This window comes from Asterias rubens, chromosome 10 (assembly GCF_902459465.1).
Source record: "Asterias rubens chromosome 10, eAstRub1.3, whole genome shotgun sequence".
Lineage (NCBI taxonomy): Eukaryota > Metazoa > Echinodermata > Asteroidea > Forcipulatida > Asteriidae > Asterias > Asterias rubens.
In genome coordinates, this window is record NC_047071.1 from 1386404 (window position 1) to 1410229 (window position 23826).

General features: G+C 39.8%; 1 protein-coding gene across 6 annotated transcripts in view; it reads right to left on the reverse strand.

Moving 5' to 3' along the window:
* The window catches only part of LOC117295953 (transducin-like enhancer protein 4), a 76190-nt gene extending 52618 nt beyond the window's left edge, over positions 1-23572 (reverse strand). For 5 of the 6 annotated variants that reach the window (XM_033778766.1, XM_033778762.1, XM_033778765.1 and 2 more), the window contains exons 1-6: positions 23130-23572; positions 21558-21655; positions 17781-17844; positions 15892-15936; positions 3381-3443; positions 2791-2883 (exon numbers count right to left, since the gene is read on the reverse strand). In XM_033778766.1, the coding sequence (XP_033634657.1) occupies positions 2791-2883; positions 3381-3443; positions 15892-15936; positions 17781-17844; positions 21558-21655; positions 23130-23153 (387 nt within the window). In that variant the 5' untranslated portion in view covers positions 23154-23572. The remainder of the gene's footprint in view (positions 1-2790; positions 2884-3380; positions 3444-15891; positions 15937-17780; positions 17845-21557; positions 21656-23129) is intronic. The other variant, XM_033778764.1, reaches the window with a different exon arrangement.
* Between the last annotated feature and the right edge of the window lie 254 nt (positions 23573-23826).

Sequence of the window (23826 nt, forward strand, 5' to 3'; positions counted from 1 at the left end):
ATTTTATTTTACATGGTAAAAGTTTCGTTTCAAGTTTCACTCAGGGGACCAGTGAAGCCACTTTTTAGCACAGCAGAGAAAGAGAGAGTGGTCGCTGCCGCAGTTAAAACCGAGTTCCCGCGCAGACTCATGACTGTCACAAAGACTACAGATGGCAGTCTGTACAAACAAGACCAGCATTATATTTACATGGGTAACTGGGAATAAAAGCACTGGATATACAGGAACGTGTACTAAACGTGTGTTGAGGTGACGGTGTGGTCTACTGGTGTGGTATGACTAGAGAGTGCAATGGATTGGAGATATGACGGCAGCCATGTTTGTTTTTTTGATGAGAGTTACACATCTACGCACATGTATGACTATCACGACGGTTAGCTGTGTAGGTATTTCTCAGGCAAAGTCATTCCACTAATGGCTTCTCTCCAGTAAAACGCAGGCCTTAAGCTTCACAGAGGCAATGAAGGCGATTGCCTCCATGCCCCCTTAGTGCCCTTGAAAAGCTCCACTAGAATTTTACAATTTCCTCATACATAAGGCGCCCTTTACTAAAGTGAAAATGCCCAAGTGCCCTTGCCCGTTCAAAAATGAAGCATACAGACCTGCAGTTGAAGGAGCATATAATTATAAGCATTTCTTAGAAATTGGAGGGATGATGATTTTGAAAAATCAAGCATAAACAAAGGTTTATACACACCCACGTGACGCGCTCTCAACCAACAGGAATAGCGAAACTGTCTGAGGTATTTATGCATATCTTTTTATTGACAGAAGAACTCTTTGAATACGCACTTAAAATAAATAGGCTGCACTTTGACTGAAAAGATGTACACATTTTTTTTTATATAACTGCTGTCTCTCTCTCTCTCTCTCTCTCTCTCTCTCTTGCTTTGCTCCCCTATTCCCTCCGAATCAACCTCTGGGGCGAAGCTGTGACAAACAGACATAACGCTGCGAAAACATGACTTCGTTGCTCTATTTTGCGAGGCTCTTCGCTCGCTCTTTTTTTATTTTGACAGAGCGAGTCACTTGGGCGATCCCTACGAGCTTTACGACTCGAGGGCAGAAACAATGAGCGAGAAAATGTCACGGTACAAGTGTACTCGGAAATGTTGTAATCAACACTAAAATAGTATAGAGTTACGGATCAATGTGTGTGATTCAGCGAATACTGAGTAGCTCAACTAATTTCTAAAGAGACTATGAAACCTTTATGGTGTTTTTTCACTCTTCAAAATTCAACTCTTCCTGTAGAATCAAAAAACAATTTTAACTAGACATTCAGTTTTTGTCAACTACAAAAATTAGGTCTTTGTGAGTGATGTCATCAAATTGTGATTTATTGTTGACGTCATTTCATCTGGTTCAGTGGTTAGATTGCTGTAGTGTTTGCTTCACATAATGATGAAAGCGACTTGCACAAAATTTCTCTTTAATTGACCTAAAATCCCTAGAATTTAACATTGACATCATGTCATACTGGGCAGAAGAAGCCTCTTCTTTGAGAAAAGAAATGAACAACCTTGATAAAAAACAGGGAAATATTATATGTTCATTTTTCCTCAAAATAACATTTAAAACATTTTTTTTTTTAATGAATCGGAAAATCAACTCTTCTTATATTTTTCTCAAAATAACATTTTAAAAACCATTAAAAAAGGAACTGACAAATAAGTTAAGTGTTAATTTTTCCTCAAAATAACATTCAAATATAAAAAAAAAAAGAACAGGAAAATGTACTCAATGTGAATGTTTCCTCAAGCATACATGTAATGAACACACATTACATGTACCACATACACGTAGCATGCATTAAGTATTAGGCCTACATCAGATTGACAAGTTGCATTTAAGTTTCCGTTTTCTGTCTAGATGTCGGGAAATTTGCCGGAAATATCTCAATTAGAGCGACGTGTACCCTGGCCTACCTTTGTTAGTGTAGGAAGGAAAGTCTGTCACTAAACCTTTTCCTCATGTTTGAGCTATATATCGCAGTTGGCAAAACAAATTCACGTTTTGGCAGGTCGCCTCCCAAAAAATGTACCACTGGGAATTGTTACGGTCTGCGTAAGGAACTCATGTGCTCTGCGAAGGGTTTTTCAGAAAAACATTCTAATACCGACTTGAAATATTCTGTACTTAGGTATTTTGAGAATGAGTGATTGATGTTTTTTGAGATAGGACATTAGCCATAGCTGTGTATGATGTAAGTATGTAGTCCTGTTGAAGTGTGGTGTGAGTGAGACTCGATACTGCCTGCAACCCACAGAGAGAGTCGAGGTAGAGAAGGTGAAGGAGGGCAAGTTAGACTGCAGCATGGCCGGCTGGGCTGATTCGAACTTCTGGCCACAGGCATGCTCAACGAATTTACTGCATTACCATAATCATTACACTGAGTACAACACTTGGGTACCCTTCAAAACACCACAGTCTGTCAGGTTTTGTCTGGTCTGTACATGTACACAGTGTACAACACTTTGGCACCCTTCAAAACACCACAGTCTGTCAGGTTTTGACTGGTCTGTACACTGTGTACAACACTTGGGCCCCACAGTCTGTCAGGTTTTGACTGGTCTGTACACTGTGTAAAACCTTTGGCCCCACAGTCTGTCAGGTTTTGACTGGTCTGTACACTGTGTACAACACTTGGGCACCCTTCAAAACACCACAGTCTGTCAGGTTTTGACTGGTCTGTCAACTTCACAATAAAAACTCCACCACTGTTAACAAGGTACTTTGTTAAGTCGGTCCAGAGGGACGGACTATTTCAAGAGTATATGTCATGCTCACCCCAATAATGGCGTTGAGTTCTGTCATGGTGACCTGCTTCGCCCGTTCAACTGCTGCGGCAACTTGCTGCTGGTGCTGCAATGAGATACAAGGCTATATGTGAAGTGCAGTGCAAAGTACCACGGCTGAAAAGCGGCTTTACAAATTGTTGATTACTACAGTCTAAACTGCTAAGTAGTAGGACTACAACAGTTTGACTTGCAGTCTATTTTATACCCCACATTAATGCTATAAATAATTAGTATAAATTGTCAAACATATGGAAACTATTGTGTCAACTTGGCATCACTCATTCTTTAAGTGAAAGGCATATTACTTTAACACTGTTGTTGTTTAATTAAATGAGTTATTATTAATGATAAAATACACACTATTATGTTCAAATAAATAAATGAATAACTAGTGCAATTTTAGCAATCTTCATATATATAAGTACTGCTAAATATGATTTACTTTTAATAGTTTTGTCTCTGGAGGTAATTTATCTCCAATTCTTTATGCAATCTCATGACAGACCCACCCAGGTCAACTGCACTAGATGCTTTAAACCAATATAAGATTACAATAAGTAAAATATACATGTAGCTTACCTCCTGTGATAAGAATGGGATGATTTGCACACAAATAGCGTTGAGTCGCTTAGCGATTTCTGTCTGCAAGGATAGAAAAAAGAGCATGAACAAGTTATAAAATGGGAAGAAATAAAAAGCTCCAACAACAATAGTTTCTTCACTTGAAACCTTTCACAGCACAACACCAGGCCTGGCATTTCATCTTAAAGAGGGCAAGGCCACTTTCATTTTGCAAAGGGTACTCCGATTGGAAATCTTTAAAATCTATGGGAACATAAAAAAAAAACATCAGATACCGGTACGACATTTCAACATTCTTGATCAGTGATTTGAACACATTGTTGTCTGTACTCATACATTTGTACCTCTAAAAAAAATCTGGGCGAATGCATTCACTGACCGAAATTATTTACGCCCTGAAATAAAAGGCAACTGCCTTCATTGACTCTGCGAAGTATCAGACCTGATACCGGCTTAAAAGAACAATTTAGCATGATCCGTGCAAACCCCACACAGATACAGCATTTCATATTTTGTGTTCAGCGATTTGAACGCATTGTTGTCTTTACTACACACCTTTAAAAGAAATCTGGGCGAATGCATTCACCAAACCAAAATTTATCTTAGACCTGAAACCAATCTCAGCAGGAGTGTTGACAACAACTATTACATGTATGAAACCAGGCATGATCCCAGGTCAACTCCGTGTGCATGAAACGGCGGTAATTATCCCGGCAAAGGAAACGAAAGACGAGAGAAAGACATGGGGGAGGAGGGAGAAAACGAAGCAAGAAAAGAAGAAAAAGTGAAGCCGAAGAAGGAAAAAAAAGGTAAGTAGAGCACAACGATGAGCGATCAATCAACACGGAAGGTTGATCAATCTTTCCATCCCTGGCTTGCTTTACCCATCCACTAATGGCAAGTTTTCACTTCAGTCCCCAAGGGTGGCATGTGTAGTTTTTCCCCAGATTCTCAGTCCGGCCTGAGCATCATTTGCTTTGGCAGTCCATACATGTTTTAAAAGAAAGCGGGATGGAGAGAGCGATGGGGACTTGGAGAGAGATGACAAAACCACACAAGAGTGAACTGACCTCTAGAGCTTCATGTCACTCAGTCAACTGAGAGTAGGACTGAGACGTTGACAACTGGGATAGAGGTTGAAATGAGTAACCAACTACCGCAGCTAGCATGCTCCTTTTAAAGGCACTGGGCACATTTGATAATTGTCAAAGACCAGTGTTCTCACTTGGTGTATCCCATATGCATAAAATAACAAATACTTGAAAATTTGGACTCAATTGGTGATCGATGTTGTAAGAGAATTATGAAGAAAAAAAACACCCTTGTTGCACAACTTTGTGTCATTTCAGATGCATAACAATAAGTCTTTAATATGTCTATTAATATTTCTCAAACTACTTCAAGAGGGAGCCGTTTCTCATAATGTTTTATACTCTCCGTTGCTCATTACCAAGTAAGTATTTATGGCAAAAATTATTTTGAGTAATTACCAATAGCGTCCAGTGCCTTAAGACAGACACTCGATGGGTGTATTTTTTTGTGTATGTGTTCCAAGAGAAGAAAACAAATCTTTATCTCGCTATCCACAGATTAACAAATTTGACCAAATATTGGAGTGGGTACCCGAAGGCGATCACCTTTCTTTCTCTCGTCTCTCTCTCTCTCTCTCTCTCGACACAGATGGTAATACTAGAGACCTCCCCACCCCGGGGGAATTTCATCATTGTCAGCAGAAATTATTCAGGGCCTAAAAGGTTGAGTCTGAATGGAACAGTATCTATGTTAAGGGAAAGAAAGACACAAATATCTACATTGATCTTAAAAAATTCCCCCTCCTTTTAAAAAAAATGACAGCAAGAAACGCTGTTTCAATGGCACACAAAGAGATCTTCAGGCTTGAATGGCTTAGGGGAGCCTTTCTCTTTTGCTTATTATTTTCCTTTGGGGTCTCCAATTTCATCAACACTATTGTAAAGCTTCTTTCTCAAATCCAATTAAACCGGAAAGATTTTGAATTTAAGAAGGGGCTATTAAACTGCAATTTCTTTCTTCTTTTTTGATATATATAGAAGACTGCAGGACAAAATGCGATAGTTGATGTATTATGTCCCATGGGAAGTGGGTACAATAGAGTGCCAGGATATGATGTACATGAGCAAGTAGGCAAGTTCAATTCATATGCCAATTGTAATTCATTTTATCCATAGTAACTACGTTTGACAGAGATTTGTTTCACTTCTTAGTTTTGGGGTGTCCTGTTTCTGTATATTTTCCCCCTTTTTTTTCTTATTCCATTAAAGCAATCCACATGTACAACATAATACTTTGAAACAATTTGTAAAAGTGTTGAACATGTAGCAGGAGAGGCACAATTTGTTTGGAGCTCAAACAAAGAAAAATATCAAATCGTTCTGTTAATTGAGTTTTCAGTCACTGTCTGACTGTGTGGGTTTTCCCCCCTCATCTAAGAGTTTCCTCCAATCCCCACGCCTAAAAATGTCTTTATTTTATTACTGAAAAAAGGGGGGAAAAAAACACCTGATTTTTGCATAATTTATACTAACAAATTTTTATTTTAATATGTTTCATCTGAGAAAAAAAACAGAATTATGCATTCACTACTCGACACAATAATACAGCCCGACCACAATGGGCAAAATAGAAATACTGCTAAATAACAGAGCGGTGATCAAATCAAACATAAATACATGGACATACAGGAGACTGTAGTAACACGACCCTCGCGAAAAAAGCCACACTGGTTAATTGCAAATGATAGGCATCTTATAGCACTAGCAGCCTTTCATTATACACAAAAACTCCTATCAAGGGAGAGTAGAGATGGGAGAGAGAGTTGTACATGTAGTAATTTGCATAATAGTCTTGTGATTCTATCCGATACGCCACACAGTGCATAACCACTTTTTCTCCAAGCCACTACCCCCCCCCCCCCCCCCCCCCGATGTAAGAATATGCATATTCCCCCCACCCCTAAGCCGCAGCCCGCTGACGTTGGTCGTCGGTGACCGTCCTGCACTATTAGTCACGTGTGGTGATTAATCGCAATATGGCCACCAATCCTTTTACAGCAACATCATCTGTCTTCATTCGGTTTTGGTTGTTGCCGTCATCAGTCCAGGGTATTGCGAGCCACCTCCCCCCCCCCCTCCAACCAACCATCGCAGTAATGCATGACCAACCAAGGGAATTATTTGCAAAGCATAAGCTATTACCCATGGATAAGGGATGCCTGACACCCTTATTCTTCAAAAGGATGACAAGTCCATGCCATATCACTAATATATTAATGAAAAGCACTGCTTTGCCAGCCATGTGTGTCCATTTGCACTGGCTCGTTTAGCCCGGTGTTCGGCGGAGCATGCCCAAGCATTTACTTTTGCATTCAATCTAGCGGAACCAATCAAAGGAACCAAATAGCAAGGCACAGAGTATTATTATTTTTCAGTATTACAGCAGGCAGGCGAACCACAGCCAGCCGGACAGTTCAGACCTTATTCGATTCACTTGAACAGAAACAAAAACACACACCCCTCTCTTTTGACTAACCGATTTCCTAAATGACCTTTTAATAAAAAATGCTAGGCAACCATGTTATTGTTACTGCTGTGTGCTGGTTAATAATGTCATTTATTCATCAAGCATTGTGAATTTTATTGATTGCCGGTGCACTCTGCCAGGTGACAATTTCGGGGGGAAATTCCACCATTGTGTACGTCGTTCTTTCAATTAAATACAAAAAATAGTTAATGGCCTGACGTTTCGACCCTGGTAGTCTTTCTCAATTTCATTTACATATACAACTCTCAACTCTGGCCAACAAAACTTGGCAGATAGTTTTCCACTAACTTTCTAGTACTAAAACACGTTACCTTACACCTAAATATGCCATGAACGTCTCTTTCCAACTTGCGCACCAACAAACTACATGATCACCTCAGAGAAAACTCTTAACAAGAAAAAAATGTCTGCGATCGGCATGTCGGATTCGTTTCAAGAATAACAACTCGACGCAGAAAAGAAAATTAATCAATTTTATTTTTTCATTTTCTTGATTTTGGAACAAGATCCGCGGACGAGAGCTCTCCACACTGTATCTTTTGGGACAAATGACCTGATAATGACCCACTCGTGTTCTTCTGGTTCCAAACCAATCAAATTTAATAGCCGTGCAGAAGGATTGCCCGGCGATTCCTAGGGTTTTCTGTGTCCACTTGCGATCGCCACAAGAGCCCTGTTCTTGGCCTACGAGTGGGTCTTTCGATAGTGTTTTTGCTCGGGGAAGAGTCGGGGAAACGATAAGAGGTGTCCAGTGACGAGGCGAGACTGGTTTCGGGTGGCACACCACAGGCAGTGGCTTCTCGTGGCTGGCCACTCATGGAGGTTCTAAACACAAGACGGGATGTTGCCACGATATATTCACGTCTTTTTTTTTTTCTATTATAACGTGTCCTGCGCTGCTAAAAAATTGTACTGCTTGGGTCTCTTAATTACAATTGCAATATTGTGTATCGATCAATATGAAATAAAGTAAGTGGTGGTACTGTCAGTTCAGCTAAATATAGTTGGTCTTTTGCTGGGTTTTTTTATCAATAAAAATGACATAGGTGAAGCATTGTACATTGTAGCTTACATGTTTGCCTTGTTTGTGATGAAATATTATTAGCCCAATTTCATAGAGCTGCTATTAAGCACAAAAAGTTGCTTAGCCCAAGAATTTTCAATGCTGTAATTACGCTACCAGCCGAAATACCATGTCACACATTCACTTTGTGACTAGTATCCTGCTCATATTTGCTTAGCATATTTAAAATAATAACTATCTGTTCAATGAAATTATTGGACAATTTGTGATATTGGAAAATAATCAAATGAATCGGAAGGAAAGAAAGAAAACACAGTTCCGCTCAACAAGACAACTGAGCTCCTATCTTAAAATCCGACATAATTGAAAAAGTACCATCTATCAGATCACAAAAACAGATGACGCTTTTTATTCGCAGTAAACAAAAAACAGTCAGTTTCTCTGTTACCAAAATGTGCTATATTTCTTCAGAAACCCCAGCATGCATGCATTCAATTCACACTTAATGAAGTGGACCATGAACCAAGAGGAGTGTGACGGAGTGGTTGTAGTGCATGGGTGACCAACCCTGTTCCGCCGACTTAGAGCGTGGAGACCGGCTAGGCTCCAGAAGGGCTTGGGCGGAACAGTACACATCTGCTTGGGAATTTCAAATTTTGTATTTTGTTAGTCTGGGGCCGCTAAGAAGTTGCACTTGACTTAGAAGGCGATGAGTGTACTGATGCATGTCCACTCGACTACACTCTGTTACATATTTCTGTACACGGCTTAGGCAAATTTTCAAAAAGCTTTTAAAGGGGGGTGACCACAAGTATTTTGGCTAAACTGTACTTCTTCAAAAGTGTAAGTCTGTGTTTGCTCAGCGCTCTTTTTATATTTCTACTGTTTGCATAAATTAAGGCCATAGTACAATGTACTTGTATTTCTGTTTTTTTTACTTTGTTTATTTTATTTCACATCCAACAGCACAACAGGATGAAAAGAAGATGTGAAGAAGTGTTAAGTTTCAGATATGGGATGAAAACACCAACAGGGGAAAAAACCCACACAATCAAGTAGGGACTGAAAACCCCAATCCACACGCAATGTTCCAGTCACGAATGCGAACCAGGGTCCACACAGGTTCAAACGGTTGCACTCGAACTAAGAATTTCAGAAAATTTTACTCACTGCATCAAAAAAGGGGAAAACAGCTCTTTCTATCAATATTTAATAAAATTTAATCACTTTAAAGTTGCTGAACTGAAATGAGTTGTAATTTTATTCCAGGATGTCAACAGAACCCATGAACTATTTTACAGCTTTACAATAACAGTATAACAGTACTACACACCGCATTATTGATGTTGGTATTGGTTATTGATTTATTATTTTATTGCCAGGATAACAAAACTGTTGATCATCCTCCATATGGCAATGACAGGGAATGATCGTCTCAAAAGACTGAGTCCAATTTCATAGAGCTGCATGCTCCAGCACCAAATATTGCTTAGAAGAAATTTTCTGCTATAAACAAGAAAAAGCACTGACACCATTGACAAACGGTACATGCGGAATGCTATTTTGGCTGGTAACCTTTTTCAAATAAGCATACCTTTTATTGTGCTTAGCTACTATTTGTGCTTAAGCAGCTCAGGCTTTTAGTACTTTTTATAGTGTCCTTTGGCGAGCTGATGTTTTATTTCTGTTGAAAGTTTTAAACTGTTTTTCTTGTATTTTACAGTGCAGTGTATATTCCATTTTTAAATATTCTTAAATAATTGCTAACATCTGCATTTTTCTACTATTGTAATGCACATCTGAACATAAATTTGTGAGCGCATATAAATTAATAAATTATTAGTATTTATTATATCATTGAAATTTGGCCCTATATAAATGAATAAATTATTAGTATTTATTATATCATTGAAATTTGGCCCTGGATGTTGGTCTTCTTTCTTAAATCGCCGGCTAGCACAAACTTCCATTACATTCACAGCGGCGTCTCGCAGCCAGCAGCCATGGGGCCTTTCAGGCTAACACAAACGTGTACGCTATTGATCTGGAATGATCCTTGTGACAACACATGGAACAGCCTTCCTCAAATACTTGCAGTTGGATAATACAGAGAGGGAGAGAAAGGTGGGATGCCGGCGGTGGAGAGCTAGAGCGGAAAAAGGGGGCAGGGACCGTCATCGAGGAGGCGGACAGAGTTTCTGATTTTCTCATCCCCTTGATGTTGACTTGATGAGCACCATAAACAAGATGAGCAATTTACCAGCACTACAACCCGGCCAGTGCCAAATGGCCACGACCAGTTTGGCAAACACGCTGTGTGCAAACACTCACAAGAGATAGAGAGGCCAGGAAAGAGGAAAAAAGCTGACCCTTCGTATTTTGCCTTTCTGCGCCTCTGCACATCTCACTCAAACTCACCCCCCCCCCCTTCTCTCTCTCTCTCTCTCTCCAACTCGGTCCCAGTATGTAAGCGGCTCAGTCTAGCTTGAGAAACACTTGACCTACCCCTGACTGGAATGGGAAGCTGAGGACTTTGCACAGGGCTGTGAGTGGTAATGGAACGAGAAGAGGGGAAACAAGACAGAGGAGAAGAAAGAAAAGGAAGACAAAAAATTCAACTGCGGAGGGACGACGGTTTATCATTCATCATTCATAATGCTGACAACAGCTACTGTGCTGAGTGCTGGCCCTGTCACCTGTCTATATTTGCTGAGTAAACAGCCCCGGTCGGGGAGGGAGAGAGTGAAACAACCATCCACGGCAGCGGCAGCGGCAGCGGGGCGAACATTGATCGCGGGGCCGTGTAGGACTAAAAACACTAATTCGTGTAGCTGACATCGGCCTCCTCGAGTAGAGGTAATCTATTCCACGCGATGCTAACCGCTTACACTACACATGACGTCAACGGGAGGCTGAGTTCGTTTTAGCCGGCCCTGTAATGCATCACACCCATGCATGATTGAACCTTACGTTGTCATTGCCGTGGATCAGGCTATGTTGAGCTGCACATACACACCTCAAAAGAAGACAGGAAAAAGAAGCAGGGGGGGGGGAATCAACTCTACTCTCCAGAAAAACCCTCCTCATGTATTCAGAGATTCTTGTTTACCAAGTCCTCACTGATTCTTACAACACCACTCTGCAAACACCATTTGCTTGTTCAAACAGCACCTTCTCTCCCCTCCGTTTTGATTGCCGAACCCCAATACTGCATTCCCCTCCATTATGCGCTGGAAAAATATTTGAACTGCCATTTGTTAAAATTTTAAACAGACAGTTTTTTTTCTCGATAGCAAAAGTAAAAGTTGATGACTGGAGTACTACGCAGAAGGGGTTTAGTCATGTAGACAAGCAGCCGGTTTATATTAAAATCCAACTAGATTATGAATCCAGGGGGGGGGGGAGGACTTGAATTCTGACGACAGCTCTGCCGATAATTGCAACCCTAACAAACACATCATACAGTGCCTGACCTTTCAAGAGATAAACAGGTCTACTTTAAATGTTTGATCACATAATAACATACTGATACCAGGAGTAGAGTGCTCTTTTAATCATTGATTGTTTATTTGTTACATGATAGGCGGTGTTGCTAATTTGCATTTAGTTTGTATGCTTTTCTTTTGAGCATAAACCGTGTCATTATTATTATTTAACTTTGAAATTTAAATGCAATGCTTTAATATACAGTTGACCATGTTGTTTTTCTCCCACTCAAACTAATAACCAGATTGAGGCTGGAAGGAAAAAAAAAGTCTGGCCCTTTTTTATAAATTGATAATTACAACTTTCTGCGCCATTATGTACATAGGGAATATGTGACAAAGATTGCTGCAGTTTAACGTATGTGACATGGTCTGCCATTTTGTAAACCAAATTTGTTAATCCACAAAATGGCGGACCATGTACATTTGTACTGAAAGGAAAACCATAAAATTTGGAGGCAAATTTTGTTTGAATGTTTGAAATGGATTTATCTTTCCGACCTTATTAATTTTGTTGGCATAAAAAATATACAAAGCGATATGTGTCCATTTAACCCTGCCCAATACATATGTAGCACTCCTTACAATTTTAAGTGGGTTTTAAAAACAATCAGATGGAAAAAAACTGAAATTTTATTGACAGGAAATGAACTACGATGTGGCGCTTTTATACTTAAATGATCATGTAAAAAAATCCCAATCCGCCTAAATCCAATCCTCCAATTTAATTCGTGCATAAATGAATCGCAAGTATTTAAGTGGGTATTTAAATTAACCATGCTGAACAGTCAAACAAACATTCCATTAAAATTTACACTTTCCATAGAGCTGAAAGCAGAAAAATACTTAACAGAAAAATATTGCTTGCCAATTTCCTGCTGAGTGAGCTGGATACTTGACTCAAATATGGTACAAATGACATGGTGTTTTGACTGGTAATGTTATTCTGCTAAGATCTTTGTTTGCGCTTTGCTACTATGAAATGTAGTCAAAATGTTATATGAAGTAATGAAATAATTCTCATTTTATTTTTGATTCCTTTCTGGTTCATGGACATTCTTTCGTTTCTCTTAGAAAATAATGTATTGTTTTGATATCGTTTAAGACCTTTCAAGGACAGATGAAATTATAAGGTATGTACGATAGGAACAAATTATATTTAGCCAGACATGGAAACAAATATTTTATGTTGTCCAAATTTATTTTCCCTGTAAGTGAACTTTCACAAAATATATTTGTTTCTTATGTATTTCCTGCGAAGAGAAAGAGATATTGCCCAGGAACACGTCTCCCTGGTCACCAGGGTAAAACAACGACCACTCATAGCTCATCCCCACCTCATTCTCCGCTGACACCCCGAGCAAAAGCCCAGACGATTGGTCACGTTCGATTAAATGCCATAATCGCGCTGGAAAATAAATTACCCTGTAGACTGCATGTTCATGGATGCACATCATTACGATCTTGCGGTAATGACGACGGCCCCATAATGCAAGCAAGCAATAGCTCCCACAACAGAGAGACCCTGTACCATGCTAATGGTCGGATAGGCAGCTGGTCACCATGAATAATTAATAGCGGATCACATGATTGCTGATCCGCGTGCGCGCTGGCCGCCCCGACAGCCGCCGCCATGGACAACGATGTGGGGTGGTACTCAATATCATCAACGTGATCCATTAAAGTGTACTTGTGCCACCAATTTATGGGCAAATCTGGGGCCCCCGATGAATATGCAATTCCGTCAAGATAACCCGGGAAAGTAGAAGAAAAAAAATCTGCAGACCAGAACAAAGAAGAAGCTCCTGTTATATATACTCAATGCTTTGAAGTGTAATTGGCATGCATGTGTGCCTGCCCCATATGTGTTGACAAGATCTTGGTTGGCGCAGTGAGTCTTCGCAGTGCTTGAATGCCAATCAAGCTATCTCCGAAGAACGTTGGGGTGTATATATACTCGGCCAGTGCATGAAGCACTCTTGAGCCAAGCCAACTCAAGGGCCATGGCTTCACTATGAAAACACTGTCCCTATAGCTGACACACAATCTCCAGCATCTTTTAAAGATGGTCACGGTGCACGGAACCCATGCCTAGACCAACCTTTCTTTGTGTTGACTCCGCTGTCTTTGTATTGACACAGAGTCGTATTGCTTTACTGCAGGGAGAGGTGGGGGCAAATCCTTGGGTGAAGTTCTTCGCACCATTGGGTAAAAAGACACCATTTTAGGGTGGCGATATCAAAACAAGGGGGTAAAAAATGTGACTCAAATAAATGTTTTTAATAACAGCTAATAATTTAGGGTTTTCTTTCAATTTTAAAAACAAAATTAGAAAAAGAAAATGAATTACGATTTCTTCAAACAGGCAACGACTTCCACACGATCAGTTTAATTTTCTAGGTTTTGTTGTCATAGGCTGCACAAAGCTCTAGGTATTTAAAGATCACATGGCAACAACTTCTTGCATACATAACAATGAAATAACAATGCACAACTTTGGAAGACCTACAATTTTGTTTGCATAAATTTCTCAGTTATTAATTGATGCCAGGCGCCTAGGATTTGGGAGCGACAGAAACAGAAATTGGATCGTTACGAGACCCAGAGTCTATGTTCAAAGAAAGTTCCATGATACTGACAATGATAGTGATGAGGCATGGGAAAATGCGCAAGTTAATCAAAATTAATATGAGCCCAAGGAGAGGGGACATCAATCTTGGCAGTTGAGTTCAGTAGAAATTTTTAGAACTTTCTACTGCAAACATGGGGAAAAAACGTCCTGCCATTTACAAAAGGCACGTTTCGTTGATCCAAGTGCTTCACTTTGACAATTTCATTAAAAGAAAAAAGAAAAGACTTTTGTTTATTATATTAGGACAAATTGTGTTCACTTGTTTACATTGATAAAGACAACAGTTATATCCAGTAACTATGAACAAAATGTTTTTTTTTATGTTTAAGATGTATCAAATGCTCAATGTACTTATAGATACACGTGTATATATGTACCAATTTACTTGTGAAAATCATGACATTGTACAAAGAGTATTATGGCTTCATTCATTATTAGTAAGATTTCACCTCAAAGATCCCAATAATGACTTTACAATTGCCCTGCTAATAAACATGTGATACACGCCCTACACAGAGAAATCCCACCAACAACCGCCTCCGAGCGAGATCCCAAACGACCCCTGACCCAATTTACAACTGGTAGCTTGTTATATCCACGGTCCCAGTCTCCAGCCATGCATGCATACCTAGTAATCACAACCGCCTTACATTCACCACCTTCAATATTCCCCGACCCCGCTCCCGTACACTGATTGAATTGGGTCATTCACTGACAGCACTGCCACAGCTCTCGCAGTCTCTCCGACATCTACCCTCCCCCCCTTCTGAATCTCTCTCAAGTTTCTTCTCTTCTCTCGCGGATAACAACCAATGTAATTACTGGCAAACTCGGAGATGGGGAATTGCTGGATCAGGGGGACGGGCGGAAATCAACATCAGCACAAGCGGGACAAGGCCCTGGGATTTTGCGGACAGCCGAGTCCGTGTACAGGTGGATTCAAGTGGGATATTTAGCGACACAGTGTAGTGGATAAAAAGACACTTAATAGAACTGCAACATCGTGTCTTCGTCGGCCATAAACTCAGGCCTGATACTTCACAGAGGCAACAAAGGCAATTGCCTCAATGCCCCCTGGTCATTGCCTTAGTGCCCTTAAAATGCCCCTGCAGAAATTAACAATTTCCTCATAGGGTGCCCTTTATCACAGGAAGAAAATGCCTTGGTGCCCTTGCCCTTTCAGAGACAAAGCATACCGGCCTGTAAACTGGTTGGTACAACAGTAACTAAGTCGTCGGCAAAGGCAAAAAAGGAGGTGCTCAGTAGGAACCCGGGGTCATGTGACCATGCATAATCGGGATTGGGCTATATTTCGCACCTGACACTTTCCACCCTCTGTCACAAATACTGAATAACAACCCCGTCTGATAATTAATGGGAAGGTTGCAAAATTCAATTTTATCAAATAATTGGGCAGCGTAGCGACAAATTTTTCAGGAATTAGAACGACAACTGACACAGATTTTCTTGACACACAAAGTGTTCTTTTTTCTCGCCTGAGCCTTTTCACAAATTCCAATTTAAAAAAACTAAAACCATCATCATTTCTAGGCCACACAGATATTTATACTGCCAAGAAAGTCTTGCTACGTAAAACAGACAATTAGGGGAAATAGGCATGCAACGCTCACAGAGAGGAGAGTCAGTGATGACAAAAAAAAGTCAGAAACTGGGATCCAGATCTTAGGAGGTTGAAATTAGTGAAAGTCAACCTTTTGACAACCCCTGGAGATATAGACTCAAAAGAAAAAAGGAAAAAATGTAAAAAAAAAAAGAGGAAAATCTTACCTGTTTGTGCATTTCCACATTCAATCCATATGACATTTCGTAATACTGTAAAAAAAAAAAAAAAGACACATTTGTTTTAGGATGTTTGTGTTGAGTCTCATCTCCCATTTTTCATCCTACAGCGCCTCAGACTACTTTCACTGTGTTAGATACATGTAGATGGTTGTACTTAGTGCTTGCTATTAAGTGCGCTTATTTATTTATTATTTCTTTTTATAATGTAGGACCTTGAGATCAGATGGGAGTACCGCCACATAGCAACAGTCTGGAAAAGAAATTTGTTATAGCTGGCCATTTTTTGAGACACTAGTTGCAATAGGAGCTACATGTACAATACATGTATGGCAAAACAAACAATAGCCCAGTCCATGGGGGGGGGGGGTCACTCTGGGTACTTGGTCAGAGTGTTTGACCAGCGAGGAATAAGAGGGTGTGAAGAGTGTTGACCAAGTCACACTTGTTTACATTGTTCAGGCCTCTCTGTAAATATCGTTCATTTTCACAGAAAGACTTCAATAATGTGACAATCATCAGGATTTATTTTTAGGCAGGGTTGCTTCAGCATCAAGTCAACACCGTTTTCAAAACTGATTAGTTAGGTATTTAACTTATGTCCTGTTAAGATTTGACATGTTTTAGCTGACGTGTCGCCAAATCAAGTGTTTTTTTCATGAGATGCCCAAGTCAGCATTATTTAGTCACCTCTCAGCGAACGATTTCCCTTGTACAACAGAGCACAATGCTTCTCAAAATGTATGATTATGCCACTGCGAACTCACCATTTGCTACTCAATGTTGTGCCTAGATGTTGCCACTTCTTGTTTTAAGTTCACTTTAGAAATATTCAGTGTGTATCAGTCTAATAAAACTCTAGACAAAATCGTTCCCCGCCTCTTAGCCGGAGTGAGGGATTGGTCAGAACAATTTGTATCCTTTCTAGTCAATGTCAAATGACCCATCGCAGAGCATGTTGTTTATGTTTTTTGGGGCAATCATTGTCGTTAACGTTTGTTGATCATCAATAAGCTCTCGGATCATCAGAGTCTGCCAATGTCAGTAATTTATTTTTAGCGGCAATTAATATAAACTCAAGAGTAGCTTAACGCACAGTTGATTTCACGCATAGCTGCCCGCATGATCCGCTTGGTTTAAACTGACAAGGCCTTGCATACACTTAGTACTCAGTTTTCCCATAATAGCTGCACTATAATTAACAAACCCTGCCCCAATCAAATCCAAACAAATTTACTGTACATACAACACATGAGTGACACATTTTATGTCCAAACACCCTCCCCTTGTGTTTGTACCTGATAAACTAAAATGAACATTTACTGTCACAACTAGAGATTTCAGAACCGAATCCAGAGCTGTTTGTTTAAATTGATCTCAGTATTGACTCTTCTATTGCTAATTGTAGAGAGGTGTAGGTTTGCGTAAATGTCACTTGAAAGCTTATAAATAACTCTACTTTGTGGGATGGGATTACTACCAAAAATATATGCACAGAACTGGTGAAAAGTGTATTTGGTCACAAGCTACTTTTCTATATCGAGTATACCCTACATGTATGCATTACTGGAATATGCAGTTTTTGTTGGTATGTGCATGAGTAAACTTGATACTTACACATTTAAACTGGTACTGCACTTAGGCCTACATGCTGCCAAGTTTGGAGATTAGGGGAATTAAAGCTTCACATCAAATTTGATAGATACTGTAATATGTCCAGTATAAACAACGAGGAAAACTGACTGGGTAAATTTTAAATAATTAAGGGTCTAGCTAGTCTAGTATAGTATTTCTTTGTTAAAAACCATGAAACTGCACAGACACAGAGTATACATTTTTTAATGACCCCGTAAAAAAAACCTCTCAACTCAACTCACCATGACGTAGTGTCGTTGCATTTCTGTCTTTTCTTGCGACAACTTTTCACATTCCATCTTGAGGCTAAAGCATGAGAAAGAATAGGAAAAAACAAAAAAATTGTTAAAAATATTTGTAATTTTAGTTCGCTTTCTTTTTCACCCCCTAAAAAGTTTGAGTCAACAATAAAATGGTCTAGCAGTGACACAGCAAACACAAACTCACAAACAAACTGGACTGATTCATGAATATTCACAATCATGCAAATTAGAAAGTCACTGTCAAGCAGCCAGCAGACCCATCCTGTCACAGCGCAGGACCCTTGGTGGTGCCCGCTGATAGGCCCTTCCCATCTCACCCCATGCTGTCAGCGAATTGGTCAAATTACCAGGCACTGACTCACCCTGGCAGTGCCTCCAAACCCCCAGGGCCCCACAATGTTTATTATTACTGGAAACACTCTCCCCTCCAATGATTTGTAAATGGCTAGTTGTAAATTTCATCTGACATTCCTGGACCATTTGATATGCCACATGTGGCTATAAAATAATATAAGAAGAAGAAAAAGACAAGGGGGAAAAATGAGGTGAGGCAAACATAAATCAAAGGAAAAACAGTTTTTGGTTTGTGGTAAAAATCTGCTTTTTGAAATGTTGATAATTTTAGACAGGAAAAGACCAACCACACTGTGGTAGATTATGCTGATTCAGGGAACTTTCAATAAACTTGAACAGTCATATTAATGACATGGTTTTTGAAAGGCCATGGCCTCCGTGGCCTTCATTTAATTCCAGGCATGCAGTGCTAAACAGCGTTCTCAAAGGAAATGGGCAAGTTCCTTTTAATCTTGTATTGAAATGGCCATATCCATGATATGGCATAGAAACCAAAACAGATGCAATTCTTTGAGGAGCACCAAAGTCTAGAGTCGAGTCGTAGAAAGTCATAAGACAATCAAAAACACACATAGGTCTATAATCATAGTATTGATTGCTCCATAAATCATAGAAACCTAGCCTTTTCCACACTTTAGAGAATTTAGCAAGACTCCCATGCTACATTTTAGCATGGTTTGTGAAATTTCACATCGTGTGAAAGGATACATAGAGGGATCCTCTGTTGCCTGATTCAACCCTTGGCGCCAAAGTGATTTGTGAAAGCTATTTAATTTTAAAGAAAATTCAACACTTCACAGTTCTCAACTGAAACAACATTTGGGTTGCAACCATAATGGTTGAGTGAAAGTGTGGTGAAAGTATGTGTCAAGAGCAACTTGAAACCGAGTAGAATGGCTCATAATAAATCCATTTTTTGTCCTACTCTGGGCAATATAATTCCTTCGTTTGTGGACACAAAATCCTGACCGCAAACTGAGCCACACCTTTCGAGACTATAGTAATCAGGCTGATCCAACATTATTGGAAATGGGTTTGATAGGTGACGAAAGAAGGTGCAGCTGCTCCACACAAAAACAAACATTGACACGCTACCTACTACCTATTTACCATCAAACTTATCAATTTGATTTCCTTTTGAAATTTAATTTCCCCTTGGAAATTTTATCGTTCAACCTATGACTTTGTTTTGGGGTCTCTATGACTATATAAGAGGTTAGCATTTCTCTATTTTATTATAATTTTTTTATGTATGAACCTGCCCAATTTGGCCGAATTAAAATGTAAACCATTTTTGTATAGAATATTCATTTTGATTTTACCCATTTACGATTAAAAACCAAAATGAATATTCTTTATCCTGATGCAAATCTATCATCTATTAAATTGTGTATGGGGTCACCAAGCAATGAACTGCATGGGGTCACCAAGCAATGAACTGCATGGTCTCTCTGTTTCTAACAGCATTCTGACTAATAAAATGATGTATTCTTTTAGAACAAATTATGTTTAATTACTTAGGATGCTCAATTCAACAAGAGCATTGGGCTAAGTATGTGCAGGTCTCTAAAGGATCATTTTGCACTTACTAACTTAGCTTAGGCTTACGTTTCAATTTTGGTTATTGTACATGTAAATATTATTCTTTGTATTTAGCGCCATGAGCACTTTGATGGATTTGTACGCTTTATAATTTCTCATTATTATTATTATTATTATTATTATGAATGTCTTTCATGTACCCACAGACAGGATGACCGACCACTCAGGTTTGAGAATCATCCCCTGAAACCATCTGACCATAGGAAGCAGAATTCCGTGACCTGAGCTGAGTGACAACCAAGGACTGGAATTACACAGGTCAAAGGTCAAAGAGACCATGGCCTCTGTTGCCCTAGTCTTGGCCCTGGTGCCCCTTCAAAATGTTCCCAATGACTAACTTTTCCAATAAGCCTTTTGGAGGTATGGCGGACGTGATACGCGGCACACGCGGCGACTGATGCCACGCTCACCATGAACGTTGGTGGTCAATAGGTTTACATGTAAACGCTGCGTCACCTAAAAAAATGCGCACTTCACTAAATAACACACATTCTGTTTTCAATGGTCAATATTTCTATGGTAGTGCCCTTTACAAAATGTAATGGCTTTGCCCTCTCAAAAGATGAAATTTAATTCCAGGCCTGGACTCATGTAGGCCCCACCCATAAAAGATTTAGAGGGAGCACTCTAATTACACCATGGAACTGCGCTGGCCCACCACCATGGGTGGGTAAAATTACATACAAATTTCCCCTCTTCAAAATGTTGGATGGGTGAACTGGTGCATGAACTCGTGTTTTACGATGGATCTGAACAATTTTCTCAATGGCATAAAATGCTTCTTGTTGGGCTGTGTCACATGGTTGTTACATCCTTCAAGTTATTTTATCCAAGTGTACATGTATGGCCAATAGTTGTGTAAACCTATAGTACCTACATGTACATTTTCTTTTTTAAAGTACCCTGCACATCCTACATATTTCCTTCCTCCTACACTGTATAAGTAAAGATATTGCGGACTCGGTATCAACTGACCAATGAATCAAATTGTGGTGTCTTACTCAAATTACTGTCACTCTAGATCACTGAGCAAACTTGGCAAATAATATGCCCAGAAAATGACTACCTGAAAGAAAATACTAAACACAATTTACTTTCAGATCCTGAAGTTACAGACCAGGAACTACATGGAGGCCATTGCCTCTTTCTTTTGCCCAGTCTTGGCCTTGTTGCCCCTTGAGAAGTTTCCCATAGATTTTACTTTCCAATTGTGCCTGGAATTAATTGCCCTTTCTTTGCAATTGTAAAAACAACCTTGCCCTCTTAAAAATGAAAAGCCATGCCTGCAACAAGCTGTTCAGCAGTCATCCTAATTAATTATGCCTAGTCGAGAACAAAATTACCGATAATAATGCATTGTCACCACGGCCCTCAAAAACATCTGCTCTTTAATTATGCTGGTTTATTAATAGTAATCTCATCTTAATCCAGAATTCATCATCCTGGAAAATGGTAATGTCCAGTTTATAACAAGCACAATCTCCCGAATGGTCCACAGCACTTAAATGTATTAGCTGAAAAGCCCAACAGAGTCATCTCCCCAAAGCATTACCCAGTGTACAGTACACACACATGGTTAGCAAGCTCTATGGAGATTACATAGAGTTTAGTGCCTTGAAGCATAGAGCAAGGCTTGAAGGTAGGATCTATAAATCACACAAACAGCTTCAAATCCAATTCTTGGGAATCTAACCCCCCCCCCCCCCCCAACAAGTCAAACTGTTTAGACTGGTGGTGTGCTGCTATATAAATAATAATACACTAGCAACTTGGGGGCTTTTGACCTTTGACCTCTCTCACCTGTGATATTGTGCTTGGAGGAAACTGAACTCCTCCTTGATACGGTCACATGACTCGGCCACTGTGAACTTGAAGGGCTGACCGGGCTGGTGGGGCGCCTGCATAATGTAAAAGCCAGGTGGGGGTTTAATTGGTGTTTAGTATCAACACAAGACAAGGGAATTCAAACAATGAGGTAAATGATTAATAGTAACAGTCATGATGTCAGGGGTTACAGAAGGGTCATTGCCCGCCATTATAACTCTTTTACAATAGATCATCACTCCATGGCCATCTCGTCAAAAAGGTCGACAAGTGAATTTCCAAGTTGCTGATTTAATAAATAGTTAAAAGACGCCAGACTAGTAGATGGTGCCAGCTTCTGTGTGGTTTCGTGTATTGTTATGGTTGAAAACAATATGGCTCCAACCATCAATAGGCCTAATAACATAGTTGTGATCATTTGTGGCTCCATTTCGGGATCTATGTCAGAATATAGCTGGTACCCATGTGGTGGGTTACCAGGACACAATCAAAACACCCCAGCCATCTTGGATGGAGTTTGCGTGACAGACAATGCATAATAAGCATGATATATACATAATAAGCATGCGGATAACTTTCCGTATGGCGCCACCACTTTTTCACTAATTTTTACAAAAAGGGATATCTCATTCAGGTAAATTAGATACTATATTATTTCATATAGAATGAAAAAGTGGTGGCGCTATACGGAAACTTTTCCAAGCATGCAACTAGAGTAACTACGAAGATCAGAAAGAGCTGAACACGCGAAAATGCTTCCTCTGTCTGATGCATAATTAGCAACGGAAAACAATAGTTAACATTGTCTTATCATTTTAAAAATTATTACATACAGATTTTTTAAATTAAGAAGTAAAGAGTAAAAAAAAAAACATGTTTTATAATTAAAATCTTTTGACAAACACAATTTACTTTTTCTATGGCCACATGACATTGATAGGTTTTTTTTTCATGTCTTCAAAACTGGGTTTAAGATTTTTCTCATTCATCAGCAGTAATTATAGAGTTAATAATTTCACTATCACTATATAAATTTGCTGACGAACCATGGATTAACAGACTTGCTGAATTAGACCGCCATTTTATAATTTCAGTATCTCTTTGCGCACAAACACGTGGGAGCATGCTCTACATAGCACGGCGGTCGCGCACAGCTAGGCGACGCATAGCCAATATTTAGCAACCGTGCAAAAAAAAACATGCTATAAACACGTTCGAATTATTAAGCCCGCACATCCAAAGATGCCATTTTGATTCGATAAGTATATTGTCATGTACGTGTTAATTATGATACATTCAACTGCAAGAAGTACAGATATCATGACATTTGAGAAATTCATGTAAAAGTGTCGTTGGATTTTAATGAAGATTTAGTGACATGGATTCTCAAGACAGCCTATGTGTCAATATCCATGTAAAAATGACGTGACTTTTTTTTGTATCACGGTCGGTGTGGGTGAAACGGCTTCGTCGCCACTACTGAAAAACAGACGCCATTTATTTGGCTCAAAACTACAGTTAGAAGAAGCAAAAATTGTTTACACTTACCGGATGTCTGCTTTGTGGGTACATAGCTTATTAATGATCCACCGGAAAGTATAGAAAAGGAAAATGCCCGCGGATTCGGTGACCTGCCGGCTAGTTCGTTTCGTCCCTCTGTACACACACACAACGTACGTACACTGTAGAGGGCTCTCCCCCCTAACAATCCCAACGCTTGTTCACACGTTCAACGTATCCAACAAATTGCACAATGTACACCGCAATTACTGCCACGTTATTTATCATCCACGAAAACAGTACATTCCAAGCGTAAATTCCTGCTAGAAAACACTGGACAACATGGTGAACTCCAGACGCGATGTTCTACGGTGTCAAACAAGATGTCCGCCCGAGTTTTCCCACGATTTTCGCATCGGAAAAAAGGGCAAAATTTCACCGAATTAGTTCAAAAAAGACAAGCTGTTAAGATACCACACACACAAAGTGATCTCAACGCCGCTCGACAAAGAGCCAAATGACATAACCATATATGGAAAATAATTGATTGGCCGTATCACTGAAAGCAATCAGTCGTGACCACTGAGAGAGCTGCAAGTCACTGACAATCCAAGCACAGAGTCGACTCTCTCCCCGGCTGGACCAATCACGGAGGGCCCTTCAACACTAGCAACGCCCCATCGGTGATCCACCACCGTTAGTAACGTGGTCTACCGTTGACAAATTAGCAATGGGTACCGCCCAC